Source organism: Coregonus clupeaformis, chromosome 40 (genome assembly GCF_020615455.1).
Source record: "Coregonus clupeaformis isolate EN_2021a chromosome 40, ASM2061545v1, whole genome shotgun sequence".
In the NCBI taxonomy this organism is placed as follows: domain Eukaryota; kingdom Metazoa; phylum Chordata; class Actinopteri; order Salmoniformes; family Salmonidae; genus Coregonus; species Coregonus clupeaformis.
This window is the reverse complement of record NC_059231.1, coordinates 28,841,115-28,860,461: the sequence shown is the minus strand read 5'-3', so window position 1 is coordinate 28,860,461 and position 19,347 is coordinate 28,841,115. Positions and strand designations below refer to the sequence as shown.

Here is a 19,347-nt window from a genome sequence, read left to right as displayed (position 1 = left end):
TTAAATACACTTGTATTTATGACTAAGAGAAAGAGCTTTCAACTATTAGGTACTTGTTGGAGCTCTCCTGGCTGTGGCTTTGGAGGAACTGAAGCAAGCACACTTGTAGTTTTTAGTTTGGAATGCTGCCCTGCATCCCCACCATCCCACAATCCAAAAAATGTTTCATTACAAATCTCAATGTGGGTAAGATGGCCATCATTTCAAAACATATTATATTGCCAACAACACTAGCTAATTTATAAAATACCATCTTCCAGTATAAGGCTTTCAAATGGCACTTTATAGAAACAATTATTAATTTTGGTGCACAAAGAATAGATTTATGAGTGCATTCAGGTGAGACTCCTGTGGGGGATTTTCTTCACAATACGGTGAACACAAACTCGTTCTGTTTAGAACAACACCGGGTATGAAGCCATGTCATCCATGTAACATGTACATCATAAATGTTGATACCGTAAATGACAAAAATGTTTATTCTATTTTACTGCCATTTCCTTTATGTTCGTATTCTTCTCTTTCATTATTTTTGTTGCATTGTCAAGAAGGTGCCTGCAAGTATGTTTTTTGTTGGACGATGTATACCATGTGTATCCCATACAGTTGAAGTCGGAAGTTTACATGCACCTTAGCCAAACACATTTAAACTCAGTTTTTCACAATTCCTGACATTTAATCCTAGTAAAAATCAGTCAGTTAGGATCACCACTATATTTTAAGAATGTGAAATGTCAGAATAATAGTAGATGTAATGATTTATTTCAGCTTTTATTTCTTTCATCACATTCCCAGTGGGTCAGAAGTTTACATACACTCAATTAGTATTTGGTAGCATTGCCTTTAAATTGTTTAACTTGGGCCAAACGTTTCGGGTAGCCTTCCACAAGCTTCCCACAATAAGTTGGGTGAATTTTCCTGACAGAGCTGGTGTAACTGAGTCAGATTTGTAGGCCTCCTTGCTCGCACACACTTTTTCAGTTCTGCCCACACATTTTCTATAGGATTGAGGTCAGGGCTTTGTGATGGCCACTCCAATACCTTGCCTTTGTTGTTCTTGAGGCATTTCGCCACAACTTTGGAAGTATGCTTGGGGTCATTGTCCATTTGGAAGACCCATTTGCGACCAAGCTTTAACTTCCTGACTGATGTCTTGAGATGGTGCTTCAATATATCCACATAATTTTCCTAACTCATGATGCCATCTATTTTGTGAAGTGCACAAGTCCCTCCTGCAGCAAAGCAACCCCACAGCATGATGCTGCCACCCCCGTGCTTCACGGTTGGGATGGTGTTCTTCGGCTTGCAAGCTCCCCCTTTTTCCTCCAAACATGGTGGTCATTATGGCCAAACAGTTCTATTTTTGTTTCATCAGACCAGAGGACATTTCTCCAAAAAGTATGATCTTTGTCCCCATGTGCAGTTGCAAACCGTAGTCTGGTTTTTTTATGGCGGTTTTGGAGCAGTGGCTTCTTATTTGCTGAGCGGACTTTCAGGTTATGTCGATATAGGACTTGTTTTACTGTGGATATAGATACTTTTGTACCCGTTTCCTCCAGCATCTTCACAAGGTCCTTTGCTGTTGTTCTGGGATTGATTTGCACTTTTCGCACCAAAGTACGCTCATCTCTAAGAGACAGAACGCGTCTCCTTCCTGAGCGGTATGATGGCTGTGTGGTCCCATGGTGTTTATACTTGCGTACTATTGTTTGTACAGATGAACGTGGTACCTTCGGGCGTTTGGAAATTGCTCACAAGGATAAACCAGACTTGTGGAGGTCTACCATTTTTTTTCTGAGGTCTTGGCTGATTTATTTTGATTTTCCCATGATGTCAAGCAAAGAGGCGCTGAGTTTGAAGGTAAACCCAACCCTTACGAAAACAATTGCAGTCAGATTGCAGTATAACTGTAGTTGGAGTGCAGTATAACTGCAGTATGCAGCAAATACTGTGACCAAAATAACACAGTTTCTTTACTACAGTAATTTTGCAGTGTAACTGCAGTTACAGTTCAGTATACAGTGGAGAAAAAAAGTATTTAGTCAGCCACCAATTGTGCAAGTTCTCCCACTTAAAAAGATGAGAGAGGCCTGTAATTTTTATCATAGGTACACGTCAACTATGACAGACAAAATGAGGAAAGAAAATCCAGAAAATCACATTGTAGGATTTTTAATGAATTTATTTGCAAATTATGGTGGAAAATAAGTATTTGGTCAATAACAAAAGTTTCTCAATACTTTGTTATATACCCTTTGTTGGCAATGACACAGGTCAAACGTTTTCTGTAAGTCTTCACAAGGTTTTCACACACTGTTGCTGGTATTTTGGCCCATTCTTCCATGCAGATCTCCTCTAGAGCAGTGATGTTTTGGGGCTGTCGCTGGGCAACACAGACTTTCAACTCCCTCCAAAGATTTTCTATGGGGTTGAGATCTGGAGACTGGCTAGGCCACTCCAGGACCTTGAAATGCTTCTTACGAAGCCACTCCTTCGTTGCCCGGGCGGTGTGTTTGGGATCATTGTCATGCTGAAAGACCCAGCCACGTTTCATCTTCAATGCCCTTGCTGATGGAAGGAGGTTTTCACTCAAAATCTCACGATACATGGCCCCATTCATTCTTTCCTTTACACGGATCAGTCGTCCTGGTCCCTTTGCAGAAAAACAGCCCCAAAGCATGATGTTTCCACCCCCATGCTTCACAGTAGGTATGGTGTTCTTTGGATGCAACTCAGCATTCTTTGTCCTCCAAACACGACGAGTTGAGTTTTTACCAAAAAGTTATATTTTGGTTTCATCTGACCATATGACATTCTCCCAATCCTCTTCTGGATCATCCAAATGCACTCTAGCAAACTTCAGACGGGCCTGGACATGTACTGGCTTAAGCAGGGGGACACGTCTGGCACTGCAGGATTTGAGTCCCTGGCGGCGTAGTGTGTTACTGATGGTAGGCTTTGTTACTTTGGTCCCAGCTCTCTGCAGGTCATTCACTAGGTCCCCCCGTGTGGTTCTGGGATTTTTGCTCACCGTTCTTGTGATCATTTTGACCCCACAGGGTGAGATCTTGCGTGGAGCCCCAGATCGAGGGAGATTATCAGTGGTCTTGTATGTCTTCCATTTCCTAATAATTGCTCCCACAGTTGATTTCTTCAAACCAAGCTGCTTACCTATTGCAGATTCAGTCTTCCCAGCCTGGTGCAGGTCTACAATTTTGTTTCTGGTGTCCTTTGACAGCTCTTTGGTCTTGGCCATAGTGGAGTTTGGAGTGTGACTGTTTGAGGTTGTGGACAGGTGTCTTTTATGCTGATAACAAGTTCAAACAGGTGCCATTTATAGAGGTAACGAGTGGAGGACAGAGGAGCCTCTTAAATAAGAAGTTACAGGTCTGTGAGAGCCAGAAATCTTGCTTGTTTGTAGGTGACCAAATACTTATTTTCCACCATAATTTGCAAATAAATTCATAAAAAATCCTACAATGTGATTTTCTGGATTATTTTTTCTCAATTTGTCTGTCATAGTTGACGTGTACCTATGATGAAAATTACAGGCCTCTCTCATCTTTTTAAGTGGGAGAACTTGCACAATTGGTCACTGACTAAATACTTTTTACACTGCAGTACACTGCAGTTATTCTGCAATTACTGCGTCTAAAATATAACAGTCGACCGCAGTTACTGCACTTTTACTGCAGTTTCAAAACTGCAATCTTTTTTTGTAAGGGAATTGTCGGGAGGAATGGGGACATCTTCTTGTTGCGTATGCTGCTCACGTTTAGAACATCTGCCAGTTGAATCCTATACATTGGTTTAAAAACGGAGACCCAGAGCTCTGACATAATATATAGCATGTTACTGTACAGCCACCACGTTCCAATTTATGCGCTTATCAGTGACCAAATCTGCAATTTTCATGCCATATACGGGATGTGAGTGTAAAGAGCTATGTAAAGTTTGATTTGAAAGCTTGGGCATGAAATGTACATAGTTATATTTGTTATATTTTTTGTGCAGAAAATTGATTGTTTTTTTTATTACCTTGATGATTCCTCTGATGTGCATCTTGGCAATCATCTCAGCAGTGTAGAGGAACATGAGCAGCGTGTCCAGGGTAAAGGTCACGTACTGCAGCGGGGGGTAGTGCTCGAACGTCTTGGGTGTGTTCATACACACGCTGATGACGCTGATGATGGCACAGGCTCGCAACAGAGAGTGAACCCACTTCGGAGGAGGAGGGAGGGGACAGATGAGGAAAGGTGATAATCCACTCGTACTTGGGTCAAATACATATTATATGTCAGTTACTATTTGAGTTGCACTTGATTTAACTTGGAGTTTGCACTTTTGGGACTAGTCCATTGGTTCCACTGTACAAAAAAAGTTTTTGAACATAGTTTACATTGTCATTGGATATTGAAACAAACCACACAGCTGTAAAATACAGCCTAAACAGTCTGAGTGAACCCAGTGTGCCTTTCCTTTATTTGCAATTCATTGAATTGGGGTCTAAATGTTCCAATTTTCCATTTAAAATATGGCCCAGTCCCATGTGACTGAAACAGACACCCACTCACTGGTTTGTTGATCCAGAAGATGTCGGCGCTGTCGGCGAGGGTTTCGTCGGGCCCAAAGTCAGTCATGGGCTGGGCCTCGACCCTCGAGCTCTGCTTCCTCTTCAGCATGCTGGGGCTGGCCGAGCTATACAGAGAGTGGATCTAATACACACACACAGGAAGTAAGTGACCAGGGCAAGTCTCAGAGTTGCAGAGTTATCTGGCTGCATCCAAGTCTGAACATCCTGAATTGTTTCAATTGTATCATAAATATTGAAGAGTTCAATCCATAGAATTTTACTCAGTCAAGTTCTAGTATTTCAAACTATATGAGGATTTTATCCTCCTTGTTGGCATGGAATGTTCATAGAGTGGAGCTGTCTTGAAAATGTTGCCAACTTGACGGCCATTGAAATGTCCAATCTAAAATGGAGTTTGCAGAACTGTTGTTTATCTATCGTTCTGATTAGAGTTATGTGGGGAGATGCTGTTATGGTGCTACGGTGGTACTGGTAATACAGTAGCTCTTCAAAGATGACAATGCAATCCTTGGAGTAATCAAGTCTTGACAACTGGCTTTCAGTTAAACATAGTGAGGAATATCAAATTACAATTAGACTATGTCAAACTGGAAATAATTTCCTCCCTGAGACACGAGTATAAAAACCGATGTAAGAACTGCACACAACTCTTTTATTTTCTGAATAAAAAAAGTAGCACTTGGCTTGCTTCATTAATACCAATCAGTCTGCAAGATTTCCAATATCAAAATACAAAGAAAGTCTGCCCAGATTTGGAGTTCCTGACCAGATTCTATTCATAACATAATAGACAACAGGTGTATGCTTTAATATCAAACAACAATGTTGTGTTGATGGCCATCGTGATACACAACAGAACACACATGTGAACACAGAACAAGTGTATTCACATTGGAACAACAGCTTCAGTAACTTACTTACCGGGACGTAAAGATCATACTCGATCTTCCCCATGTGTAACAAACATCAAAGGCTAGTGGGCTACAGGGTAGGCTTACAAACTACAGCACAGTGACTGAGAGCGGGATGTGTGTGAGGGTGTGTGTGTTTGTGGTACGCAAGGGCCGATTGAATTGGAACAGAAGTACACATACAGGAGGAAATGACACCCTCAATGGAGACAAAGCACACATACCAAAGGGAAAAGTAAAGCTGAAATTGCTCCAGCACTGCACATAACATGCGATCAGGCATACCCTGTAAATAACACATAACAGTTAGTCAACCTCATGGCATATATGGTATACAATGTACATGTACAATAACAACATCTACAGTACGATCAGAGAGAGACAAGAAAACGCCCACCAACATCTGACAGAGGCATATATGCAAACAACACACTCAATGGAGAGAGGTGTTGTGGGATAGGATGGGAGTGGGACAGTGGTGAGGGGTCATGTGACTCACTGTGAGCTGGCTCCTCATTGGTGCGTTCATCCCCAGGTCAGAGGGGGGCAGAGAGACCAGCCAGAGAGAGACAGGTGAGCGTTATACTGTATCAGTGCCTTAGGGTTACCTGTTGTAAAATAAAGATAATACTACAGCAGTCAAATGACTGGAAGAGAGAGATATCATTCAGCAGTCAAAACAGTCCAGAAGTCAGGACTGTGTGCACACAGACCAATGATCAATGAAAACATAATCAATGTTCATTTCAATAAGTATTAGGCCTATTAATTCCCTCTCAATGAATATGTCAGCTCAATGTCAGCCTTACTAGGTACCTTAATCAAATGAACAGTTAGCCTGAACACATAAGCAAACTGCTTTCCAGTTGGACAGAAATCAAAGTAAAATACTAATTATTCCATCAATTTGTTCATGACTCTGCCAAGACTCTCTGCACATCACATAAGCACAATATAATTAACCTAGTACATGGACCATTATCAGTGACAAAAAGTAGCCTATAATTCCACCCTGTCTTATTCCAATAGCCAGAGGGAAACAGACTTCTCCAATTGCACTTAGCGAAATACTTGAACGTCAATGTCCACGATTCGAAAATAGTCAAGGCATGGGGAAATTACATTAGACACAGAGAGGACAGAATAATGCCTCTGCCCACAGTGTCTCATTCGCCTCGCGGCAAAACATTTTTATGTGTCCTCTAAACGCATCATGCAGTCATTAGCAATGTGCAATGTAATTGCTACACTTAGCATATTATTTGGTAAAAGATTTGAAGAAGAGTGAAAACTAAATTACAGGGTGTAAGTGCTATAATGTAGGAGTAAAGTTGCCAGGGACTACAATTAGCCTCACATTTCAAGAGAGGGACATTTTCTCTCACGAGCAGGATGCAATCACCGGGTACATTAATTGTAGCTGTGAGTATCTTATTAGCTTCAACAAACTTAGGCCTACTTTCTAAAAGTTTGTTTCACACTTGAGGAGTACACTCAGTGCATTCTGAAATAGGCCTGTACATTGCTACTGTAACTCTAGAAAGAAAAGGAAGTGTGATGGTATCGAGACTACAGTTTAGGCCTAATAACAGCGAAAGGTGACAAAGTACAGTAGCCTTAACCTTAACAAAGGGGCAAATCCACAGTAACAGAGTGAAGCTGAGACTCACCTTTTCACTTTAAAATGTATGCCAAGCTAAAACCATTGATTGCAAACTGTAACAAAACATACACCTACAATACCAGTCAAATGTTTGGACACACCTACTCATTCTAGGGTTTTTCTTTATTTTTACTATTTTTACTACATTGTAGAATAATCGTGAAGACATCAAAACCATGAAATAACACATATGGAATCATGCAGTAACCAACAAAGTGTTAAACAAATTTCAAGAACTTTGAAAGTTTCTTCAAGTGCAGTCGCAAAAACCATCAAGCGCTATGATGAAACTGGCTCTCATGAGGACCACCACAGGAATGGAAGACCCAGAGTTACCTCTGCTTCAGAGTTTAAGTTCATTAGAGATAATCTCAAACATTTCAGTCTCAGAAATTGCAACCCAAATAAATGCTTCACAGAGTTCAAGTAACAGACACATCTCAACATCAACTGTTCAGAGGGGACTGTGTGAATCAGGCCTTCATGGTCGAATTGCTGCAAAGAAACCATTACTAAAGGACACCAATAAGAAGAATAGACCTGCTTGTGCCAAGAAACATGAGCAATGGACGTTAGACCGGTGGAAATTTGTCCAAATTGGAGATGTTTGGTTCCAACCGCCGTGTCTTTGTGGGACGCGGTGTGGGTGTAAGGATGATCTCCGCATGTGTATTTCCCACCGTAAAGCATGGAGGAGTAGGTGTTATGGTGTGGGGGTGCTTTGCTGGTGACACTGTCTGTGATTTATTTAGAATTCAAGGCACACTTAACCAGCATGGCTACCACAGCATTCTACAGAGATACGCCATCCCATCTGGTTTGTGCTTAGTGGGACTATCATTTGTTTTTCAACAGGACCCAACAGACCTCCAGGCCGTGCAAGGGCTATTTTACCAAGAAGTGATGGAGTGCTGCATCAGATGACCTGGCCTCCACAATCCCCTGACCTCAACCCAATTGAGATGGTTTGGGATGAGTCGGACCGCAGAGTGAAGGAAAAGCAGCCAACAAGTGCTCAGTATATGTGGGAACTCCTTCAAGACTGTTGGAAAAGCATTCAAGGTGAAGCTGGTTGAGAGAATGCCAAGAGTGTGCAAAGCTGTCATCAAGGCAAAGGGTAGCTATTTGAAGAATCTCAAATATAAAATATATTTTGATATGTTTAACACTTTTTTGGTTACTACATGATTCCATATACAGCTCTGGAAAAAATTAAGAGACCACTGCAAATTCTTCTTAAATCAGCATCTCTACATGTATGACAGCCATTCCATTCCAGTGTCTGTTGAATTCCAATACAGGCACACCTCAATCTACTGAATTAGGTACTGATTAGGTGATCACCTGAACCAAATCGTATTTAACGAGGAAAAGTATAAAAACCACTGCTGTGGTCATCACTATCCTCTTGCAATAGGACCAGCTGGATGGCAAAAACAGTACTAATAGTACCTCAAAAGTAATATTAATCAAAAAATAACTATTGACCATGCCAAAAGAGTTGAAAAGGAAAGTTTTGAGTGAGGAAAAGAAAGGTTCAATTCTGGCTTTACTGGCAGAGGGATACAGTGAGCGTCAGGTTGCTTCCATCCTTAAAATTTCAAAGACAGCGGTTCATAAGAACAATTTCAAGCAGCAGACATTGGGGACAACAAAGCTACAGACCGGCATAGGGCGAAAACGACTCTCTACTGACCGGGATTACCGCCAACTCATTTGAATGTCACTCAACAACCGTAGGATGACATCAAGTGACCTACAAAAATAATGGCAAATGGCAGCTGGGGTGAAGTGCACGGCGAGGACGGTTCGAAACAGGCTCCTAGGGGCAGGGCTGAAGTCGTGCAAAGTTAGAAAAAAGCCCTTCATCAATGAGAAGCAAAGAAGAGCCAGGCTGAGGTTTGCAAAAGACCATAAGGATTGGACCGTAGAGGACTGGAGTAAGTTAATCTTCTCTCATGAGTCCAATTTTCAGCTTTGCCCAACACCTGGTCGTCTAATGGTTAGACGGAGACCTGGAGAGGCCTACAAGCCACAGTGTCTCGCACCCACTGTGAAATTTGGTGGAGGATCGTGATGATCTGGGGGTGCTTCAGCAAGGCTGGAATCGGGCAGATGTGTCTTTGTGAAGGACGCATGAATCAAGCCACGTACAAGGTTGTCCTGGAAAAAAACTTGCTTCCTTTTGCTCTGATTGGTTTTTCCAGCAGGACAATGCGCCATGCCACACAGCCAGGTCAATGAAGGTGTGGATGGAGGACCACCAGATCAAGACCCTGTCATGGCCAGCCCAAAACATGCGCTATAAAGCTACTCTTGAAAGTTATAAGAGTAGAATGCACAAGGTGCAATTTCTAAATTGGGTAGCGCATCATTTACATTTAAGTAATTTAGCAGACGCTCTTATCCAGAGCGACTTACATCATCAGTTCCTCTTGTCATGTTAGTCATTGCATACCTTAGAGAGCTATTTATAACTTGTCAGAAATGTCCAGATCATCTAGCCCATGTCAGCTAAAAAATTTTTATTCATGTTTTTTAGCCCATAGATATTGTTGTAATTTTTCAGTCACTCAAATATCACATGAATACACATTAGACATGGACAAAATCTATAGAATTGCACTAAAATTAGCTTTAAAAGTGCAACATTTTCTTTGCACACCATGACAAAATGCATAGAATTGCAGGAAATAACCTTTAAACCTGCTAAATTCTCTCCACCAACAAGAGGGGTGTGAACAGTTTTTCATGAACAGTGCTTGTGCACATAGAAATAGGCGTAGCGTGTACTTCACTGTATTGTGCTGTGCTCTACTGCAACTGTGGTTTGTGACTGGTCCGTGTAACGTTTATCAGTCTAATGATCTAATACACTCATTCAAATTGAATAATAGAATATTAGTTTCAGTGGCGGTCGATGCTATTTAAGATGAGGGAGAATTATAACAAAATATATAAGCAAGACCTTATTTCTATTACAGCATATCGGATGACTGTCATTCATATTCCATTCACCCAGCTCAATGTAACATCGATAGGTTTAGGCTACTACAAATCATTTTCCCTGTACCCACCATGAGGTTGCTATAACCTAGCCTATGAATGGAAGTTTACAACGTACTGTAGGTGCACAGGTCACGAGAATTTTGAGTAATCAAGGTGACAGACAGTGACACATTCAATATCGCCTTGCACACTCTTGCCTGCATATAGCTGATCTAGGGTGTAATCATTAGTCTAACAGTTGCAAACGAAGGTTTCTATTGGACAAATTCAGGTATGTTTAACCCCGTTTCGTTCCGTTTAAGAAACGTTCTTTCAACAGAATGATGAATGAATACACCCCTGATCACATGAAAACAGTTCACTTTCATAGCAGCCACATAAAAACAGCATTATCACTTTGCTCATTGTATATATAATTCCTTCTCGCAACTATCTACGATCTCCTCCTCTCACCTTTTCCCTTCGCTTGTGACTTCAGTGCACAACATATCAACTGTCTGTGACCAGGCGAAAAAACCTTTCCAAGCCAAACCTTCATATCATGACCGCTAACCGCTACACCCAGCCTACATCATTGTCACGTCATAGTCAACTAGAACTACTAGAATTAACGCGTTAGTAAACCTGCTGCAATCACGCAGTACAGTGTAGAGTCAGAAAGCAGTTTAACAGTTACACCGGTGGGCCCCAGTAGCAATAAATTCATAAAACCAAAAGCTTACCTTGACTTGGCCGAGTTCCAGTGTTGGATAGCCATAGCCAGCTAGCTAACATAGCATCCCTCTCTGTTTGAGCCGGGTGTTTGAGTGGGCTAAACTAATTTAGCTAGCTTCTTTTTCTAGCTAAGTGAAAGTAAAAAAAAAAATACTACCAAATATAGCTAGCTCTCTCTCTCGTGCGCTTCTCCTTAATTTTGGAAGAAATGTATTTGTTCAAAACTGTTCAACTATTGTCTTTCTCTTTAAGTCAACTAACGGTAGCTAACTCCGTTCCGTACATAAGTGGGCAACCGCGGCATTCAAGCGAGGCTGCAATGAAAACTAATGGGACTGTAGCGACTGTGTTGGTATCAAAATCCGGGGTGTGAACTAAGTTTCGATTCAGCGTTGATTAACATGGTAATGGACCAATAGTATAGGAGAAAAGTTCAAAAAAAACTGACCCCGCTGACGCTGTACGTTAAAGTGTGACATGTCATGACATAACGTACGGCACGCATTATTCAACTAATTATGTGCCGTACAGCCCCTTTCCACCAGGTGTAGCGCTTCTCTCGCAGATTAAAAACAACAAATGATCAATGGTGAGTGTAAAGTTAATTACTTGTGAGTTCATCAACAGTTAATTCAATCAATTGTTAATTTTTCGTGTAATCACTGAGAGCCATCATGACTCTCAAAAACCGTGACACCCACAGTTTAATTGTGAAGATAAATTTAGCACCACCCTAAAAACCCTATTCAAATTCAACACAAACCTTCAAATAGGTATGTAATGAGACATTATAAAAACTCTTTATAGTGTTTTATTTACATTTTAAAGATAAGTTGGACAAATGGGGTGAAAAAAGCCAGTTCCCCACACGACATATCTCCCCCTTTCACTATGACGCAGTAGCTTTCATTTCCCCACCCACCATTTTTAAAAAGACCCAGTGGAGCTCCTTGCTTTCTTCAATCATGCAGAGACGGGCAGCATGAAGGTCTCGTCATTGATTTTGCTGGAAAGGGGAGAAATTGTGCTTTACAGTGGTATTCATATTACAGTTGACCTGGAAGTATTACGTTTTTGGGGCGCTAAAATAAGGTCAAATTTACGGAACAGCGCGATGTACAAAAGTACGTTAGCTACCGTTACTCACCACATTTTATGCACTGCAGTGCTAGCTAGCTGTAGCTTATGCTTTCAGTACTAGATTCATTCTCTGATACTTTGATTGGGTGAATAACATGTCAGTTCATGCTGCAAGAGCTCTGATAGGTTGGAGGATGTCCTCCGGAAGTTGTCATAATTACTGTGTAAGTCTATGGAATGGAGTGAGAACCATGAGCCTCCTAGGTTTTGTATTGAATTCAATGTACCCAGAGGACAGAAGCTAGCTGTCCTTCGGCTACACCATGGTGTTACCCTAGAGAGTGCTGCTGAGCCTGCTATAGACCTTCATTGCAAAACAGTGTGTTTTAATCAATTATTTGGTGATGTGAATATATTTAGTATAGTTTTATCTAAAAAGGATAACTTTAATGGTTCACTATTTGTATTAAAATCCACTGAGGAGGATGGTCCTCCCCTTCCTCCTCTGAGGAGCCTCATTTTACATTTTCAATTTAGTCATTTAGCAGACGCTCTTATCCAGAGCAACTTACAGTAGTGGATACATTTTTTAATTTTTTTTTCCCGTACTGGTCCCCCGTGGGAATCGAACCCACAACCCTGGCGTTGCAAGTGCCATGCTCTACCAACTGAGCCTCCACTGATTAGTTTCAATTTCTCAAGTTCTCAATTTTCTGATCAACTCATTTAAATTGCTTGCATCATCTCCACGAAGTAAAACGGTGCATGCACAGGTTACGGCCAGTCCTTCATTCCACACCTCCATTTTTATTTGGAGGACATTATTCTTCTTCATGTTTGACAAGCTCTTTATTCGCTTCGAACAAAAAACACATTACAACTGCTGAACATCGGTCATTTTGCATGTGTTATTTTGATGTAGCTTGGTTCCTATCAGTTTCCATAGTAACCTTGCTGAAGAAGCAGATGGGATTTTCAGTCTCAATATGGGCATGCATTACCAAATGAAAAATGGTCTACATAATCTTTGTAATAGATTAAATACCTGCTACATTTGGATGTTTGCGTTTGCATACACTTGATATTTGATGTAACCAATGCCAGCCAGGTTGCTCAGTTGGTAGAGCATGGTGCTTGCAACGCCAGGGTTGTGGGTTCGATTCCCACGGGGGGCCAGTATGAAAAATGTATGCACTCACTAACTGTAAGTCGCTCTGGAGAAGAGCGTCTGCTAAATGACTCAAATGTAAAAATGTAAGATGGATGCTGACACTTATTTTTGTGTATGTACATTTGATTGATATTATATTGTTTATAAATAATAATATAATATGCCATTTAGCAGACGCTTTTATCCAAAGCGACTTACAGTCATGCGTGCATACATTTTTGTGTATGGGTGGTCAAACCCACTACCTTGGCGTTACAAGCGCCATGCTCTACCAGCTGAGCTACATAGGACCACAGTTTCCTTCAGTCATTGAAGGAAACTATACTCTGGACATTCTTTATGATAGTGCCATGGTGTTTGAAACGGATAAGCATGTTGGAAGCTGTTTTAACACAGAGTAGAAATACCATTATTCTAGAATAATAGGAAACTGTAAACAATATTTTTCTACACTGTAAAATTTAGATTTTTATATTGTTTTTTCAATGTACCTTTTATTCGTTTGAAAAATGTAAGTTAGAATATTGGTGTTGTTGGGAAAACGGGGTGATTTCTAAGTATGTGGTTCAAGTGAACGCTAACACTTCAGTGCGGGGGGATTAGCCTTGCCTACATTATAAAATATGGTGGTAAATTAATGTGGTCCTTGGAGGTGAGGTCACACACACCAGATATCCCCAAAGTAATACTATACTATTTTAACGGCCATGATGCGTTGTCAGGACACCGAATGGAGTTAACACTCTTGGTACGGTCACTGACTGCGAAGACATGGCATTGCGTGCATCAGTCCCTGCAGGCTGCCCTTCGAATTTGCTACTATGTTATCCTCAATTCCCTGCGTATGCCAACACCTTGCATAGAGAGTCTAACAGCTAGGCCAGCCTATATGTCGAAACAGGTTAACTTACAAATTAGTGCGTAATGGCATGTTGTTTTATGTACACTTCCAATGAAGTAGCCTCATAGGCCTAAGCTTATTATATTGTGAATGTAGCCTAATGCACGGATTGCGTCGAGAAGGATTGTGTCCTCATGTCGGGCTCATGCGCTGCCCCTTGTGATGGACACCTTGCAGCTTGCATAGCCACGAAGCATGGGTTTGGGTAAAGACCCGTCTGAGACAGCAATTTTATGGTCCATTATTATAACCTAATACAGGTCTAGAGTAGACACTAGCCTCTATACGATGAACAAGTAGCCTAAGTTAGCGGTATAGCCGAGACAAATGCATAGCCTACAATGGAAACGATGCCCGTTTTGGGATAACCTATGCATCCTTCATTCCTCCCATCCTTGAAGACATAACCGATAGATGCGTGAGATTTTATGCTAGGCTACCAACCAAGTCATGTCAGATCAGTAATTATTTCTATAGCCTATGATCATTGATCATCAATCATCAGCCCACATACCTTACTGACCTCCTGCACCCCTACATTCCCACCTGTTCACTGCACTCCTCTGACACTGGCCTCTCACTATCCCTCGCACCAGGCTCCGCTCCACGGTAGACCAGGCTTTTAGCAGTGCAGCTCCCCAACTTTGGAACTCCCTCCCTCTCCATGTCAGAACTTCACAATCCATACACATATTCAAGACCACACTAAAGACACACCTCTTCAGACAAGCTTACCCGGATTCTCTGTTGTCTTAGCTTTTATCCTCTGTCTAGTTCACTTCCCTGGTTAGTCCGTCATTATGTTGAGTGTTCTCCATGGTTAGTCTGTCCTTATGTTTAGTGTACTTTTATATACTTACTTATTTAATGTGATTTCATTACTTTTTATCCTGCATGTAAAGTGACTGGGTGTCGTAAATAAAATGATTATCATTGATCTAACATATAAACAGTACCAGTCAAAAGTTTGGACACACCTACTCATTCAAGGGTTTTTCTTTATTTATACTATTTTCTAAATTGTAGAATAATAGTGAAGACATCAAAACTATGAAATAACACGTGGAATCATGTTGTAACCAAAAAAGTGTTAACTCAAATATATTTTCATTAGTTTTTTCTTCAAAGTAGCCACCCTTTGCCTTGATGACAGCTTTGCACACTCTTGGCTAATATTATATTATTCAACTTGAACGATCGTCTTAGATCATCGATTGATAAGCTCTACACGCACCGGGTCTATTATAATTTCCCATTGTGGCCAATTCAATTGCGTCATTCTGTTACTGATTTTTCAGTCACTCAGTTACCGATTTGGTAACAGAGTGACACGTTTTAAACACTTAATAATTCATAAACAAAATTGTTATCAGTAAACACTATAACTAAATGGTAGGTCTACATTTACATCCTACTTATTACTTCTGTGAACTTTTATAATCCTCCCTCCTCATGAGGGAGAGAAATTAGAAAATATCTTAAAGATACAGTGCCTTCAGAAAGTATTCATACCCCTTGACTTATTCCACTTTGTTGTGTTACAGCCTGAATTCAAAATCGATTCAATATAATTTCTCACCCATCTACACACAATACCCCATTAGAAATGTTTGCAAATGTATTGAAAATACTGTGAGTTTCTAAGAGCTTTGAACACCTGGATTGTACAATATTTGCACATTATTATTTTTAAATTCTTCAAGCTCTGTCAAGTTAGTCGTTCATCATTGCTAGACAGCCATTTTCAAGTCTTGCCATAGATTTTCAAGCCGTTTTAAGTCAAAACTGTAACTAGGCCACTCAGGAACATTCAATGTCGTCTTGGTAAGCAACTCCAGTGTATATTTGGCCTTGTATTTTAGGTTATTGTCCTTCTGAAATGTTGCCTGTGTTTAGCTCCATTCCGTTTCTTTTTATCCTAACAAACTCCCGAGTCTTTGCTGATGAAAAGCATGTGCATAACATGATGCAGCCACCACTATGCTTGAAAATATGAAGAGTGGTACTCAGTGATGTGTTGGATTTGCCCCAATCATAATGCTTTGTATTCAGGACATGAAGTTAATTTCTTTGGAATATATTCTGTACAGGCTTTCTTCTTTTCTCGCTGTCATTTAGGTAAGTATTGTGGCGTAACTACAATGTTGTTGATCCATCCTCAGTTCTCATATCACAGCCATTAAACTCAGTAACCATTTTAAAAGTCACCATTGGCCTCATGCTGAAATCCCTGAGTGGTTTCCTTCCTCTCCCGCAACTGAGTTAGGAAAGACAGGAAAGACACCTGTATCTTTGTAGTGACTTGTTAAGCACATTTGTACTCCTGAATTTATTTAGGCTTCCAAATTTTTAGGATGGAAAATGGTTGAAAAACATATCTATCCCTTCATTTCCCAAAAATATAGACTCTTAGCTTTCATTTGACACCAAATTTGATATGCTCCTATAAACTTCACTTGTTGGCGCTCATGGTTCTTTTTACATGGAAATGGCCAAAGCTGCTATTATGACAGAGACATCGTATGACGACAGTTGTACAACTGTCTTAAGTTGCATGGTCAAGACACAAACCATTTTCCATTTCAATTATGACACTTGATGTAGACCAAAATACTTAAATTAAAGTGTTTTCAAAGTGTGCATAGCCAACGTTGTGAAGTGACCAGGTTAAAATCTTATGTTAAATTTGAATTATACATGCCTGGACTGTTTCTTTCTAACCAGGTATGCCTGCGCATCACAAGACTGTGTTAGCCCACTGAGCTAAGGCATAAACTCAGGCAGATAATGCATGTTTTCAGGTCTCAGGCAAGGTAAGGCTAAATCACGGAAGTTTGGTTTCGAACCCCCTGCGCTACACTAGCTTCCTTATTATGGCGCACACACCTGTTTTGCCCTGCATGCCCTAGCCTTTGATCATGACTCTCAGTTCCATTACATTACACATAAGAGTCATTGAAAAAAATGAAAGGCTAAATTGATATAGACCTTTAAAGGGTTATGGTTCCCACACGGCCATATTTCCATGTTACAGCGCTTGTTTACGGAAAACAGACAAAAGACAGAGTCGACTACCTATGCTAATTAGCTATCTGCGTCACCAAACACCTGTGTGTAAACGGAAGACAGATGCCACAGACGTGTTGTAACTAAAAACTACTGTCGGCTGCAACTGTGTTAAAACCGGTTAAAACAGTGTACAGTAAGTGTTTATTTTACATTTGTGAAATTATTTTGATGTGATATGAAAGTAGAGGGATTTCTGTTTCCAGAACCGTACCACAATTGTGAATCAATTCACGTTTAGATGGAGTATTTGGCTGTTTTGCCTTCCAGAGCCAATTCACCCTTTGAACAGAACATGTAAGGTCCTTGGACTAAGGAGTAACGTTAGGCTCCTTTAGTCCAATATTGGGCTATGCATGCCCATGCTTAGAGCTTTCATGCACTTGGAGAGAGACTGTTTGGCCGAAAGTAGAATAACTAAAGGCAACCTAAAGTAAAGTGCTGCCTACCACTTTCAAAAGTTAATTTCAAACGCAAATGCAATCAATTAAATTCATTGTCTAAGAACGTTTTTGATGTGACTGACTTGCATTAAGGACCTATTTCGTTCATTGGAAAATGACAAAAGGTGCCATAGAAAACGTTGCGCAATCAAAATCAGCCAATTAAGACTTTGAGACCAAACAACATGCAAGCACAAAGTATAGATTTGATATGGCGTTCTATTAACTTCTGAAGGCAATGCGAAATAGCGTACACATGGGGAATTGAAGATAACAGTTGCAGAACAGAGGCCTAGCGACTAGAATAATGGTATTTCTCCGCTGTGTTAAAACAGCTTCCAACATGCTTATCCGTTCTGTGTATGGTTTCCTTCAATGACTGATAAAACAATATAATATCAAATGTACATACATATCAATAACATTGTCGGCATCTATCTTCAATCCAAGTGCAACCTGGCTGGCATTGGTTACATCAAATGTCAAGTGTATGCTTTTATATTTACATTTTAGTCATTTAGCAGACGCTCTTATCCAGAGCGATTTACAGCTAGTTAGTGCATACATTTTCATCCAAATGTTGCAGATATTTAATCTATTACAGAGATTATGTAGGCGATTTTGCATTTGGTACTGCATGCCCATATTGAGACTGAAAATCCGCAGACATTGACCGAATGACATTTGCTTCTTCACCAAGGTTACTATGGAAACGGATAAGAGCCAGGCTACTTTTTTTTTTAAATACATGCAAAATGACAGTATATTGTATCCAATATCTTATGTTCAGCGGTTGTAATGTGTTTCTTTTCGAAGCGAATAAAGCGCTTGTCGAAACGTGAAGAACAATAATGTCCACTTAACAAAAATGCGGGTTTGGAATGAAGGACTGGCCATAACCTGTGCATGCACCGTTTTACTTCCTGGAGATGATACAAGCTAACAGATTCAACGCAGTCCTTCGTACACACACACACACACCCTCCACGTTTTCGCATTCGATCGCTTCAAGGTAAGGAAGCATCAAATCAGATACATTTTTTTAATCACTTACGCGATAACTGTGTATATTCCCGGTTATCGGTGGCAGTGTGTCGTTCTCTCAATGACATCAGCTGTTTTCCGGTGTGTGTTGTGACGATGGAGCGTGCGGGCGCGCGCACGGAGCTGCAATCACCTCCAATAGTATCCAGCTGCAGCCCCGCAGCATAGCCTGTGACTAAAACTAGCCTGTCACTAAAACCAATACTATCACCATCTACTTGTGTATGTATGTGGTAGGGATTAAGATGATTTTACATTTAATTAGGGGTTCAAGCAGCGAAGAAGTTCATTATTGTTATTATTATTATGTTCCTTTTTCTGCCATTTTGGTGAAAAAATTCTAATTCACCTGAGATGAAAAGGCCCAGGACTGTGCAACTAAGCAACATGGTAAAGGCCCCTTTCATGCAACACCATGCCAATTGGCCACATGATAGCGCTATAATTAAGCAATAAGGCACGAGGGGGTGTGGTATATGGCCTATATACCACGGCTAAGGGCTGTTCTTTTTATAAACTGGTTCCCAATGTAATTAGAGCAGTAAAAATAAATGTTTTGTCATACCCGTGGTATACAGTCTGATATACCACGGCTGTCAGCCAATCAGCATTCAGGGCTCAAACCACCCAGTTTATAACAAGCGATTGAAAATGCAAACTTTGAATGGTCAGCCCCCGCTGTCGTTTCCAATGGGAGCAAATTAATCCCGTCATTAGGAATCTGAGCATGGTACTTTCAAAGTTAGGCCTA

General features: G+C 40.6%; 1 protein-coding gene across 3 annotated transcripts in view; it reads right to left on the bottom strand.

Annotated features, from left to right (window-relative positions):
• Positions 1–18,709, bottom strand: part of nalcn (sodium leak channel, non-selective) — a 327,441-nt gene extending 308,732 nt beyond the window's left edge. For 2 of the 3 annotated variants that reach the window (XM_041863638.1, XM_041863654.1), the window contains exons 1-5: positions 18,607–18,709; positions 6,005–6,113; positions 5,730–5,791; positions 4,575–4,715; positions 4,039–4,221 (exon numbers count right to left, since the gene is read on the bottom strand). In XM_041863638.1, the coding sequence (XP_041719572.1) occupies positions 4,039–4,221; positions 4,575–4,715; positions 5,730–5,771 (366 nt within the window). In that variant the 5' untranslated portion in view covers positions 5,772–5,791; positions 6,005–6,113; positions 18,607–18,709. The remainder of the gene's footprint in view (positions 1–4,038; positions 4,222–4,574; positions 4,716–5,729; positions 5,792–6,004; positions 6,114–18,606) is intronic. The other variant, XM_041863648.1, reaches the window with a different exon arrangement.
• Between the last annotated feature and the right edge of the window lie 638 nt (positions 18,710–19,347).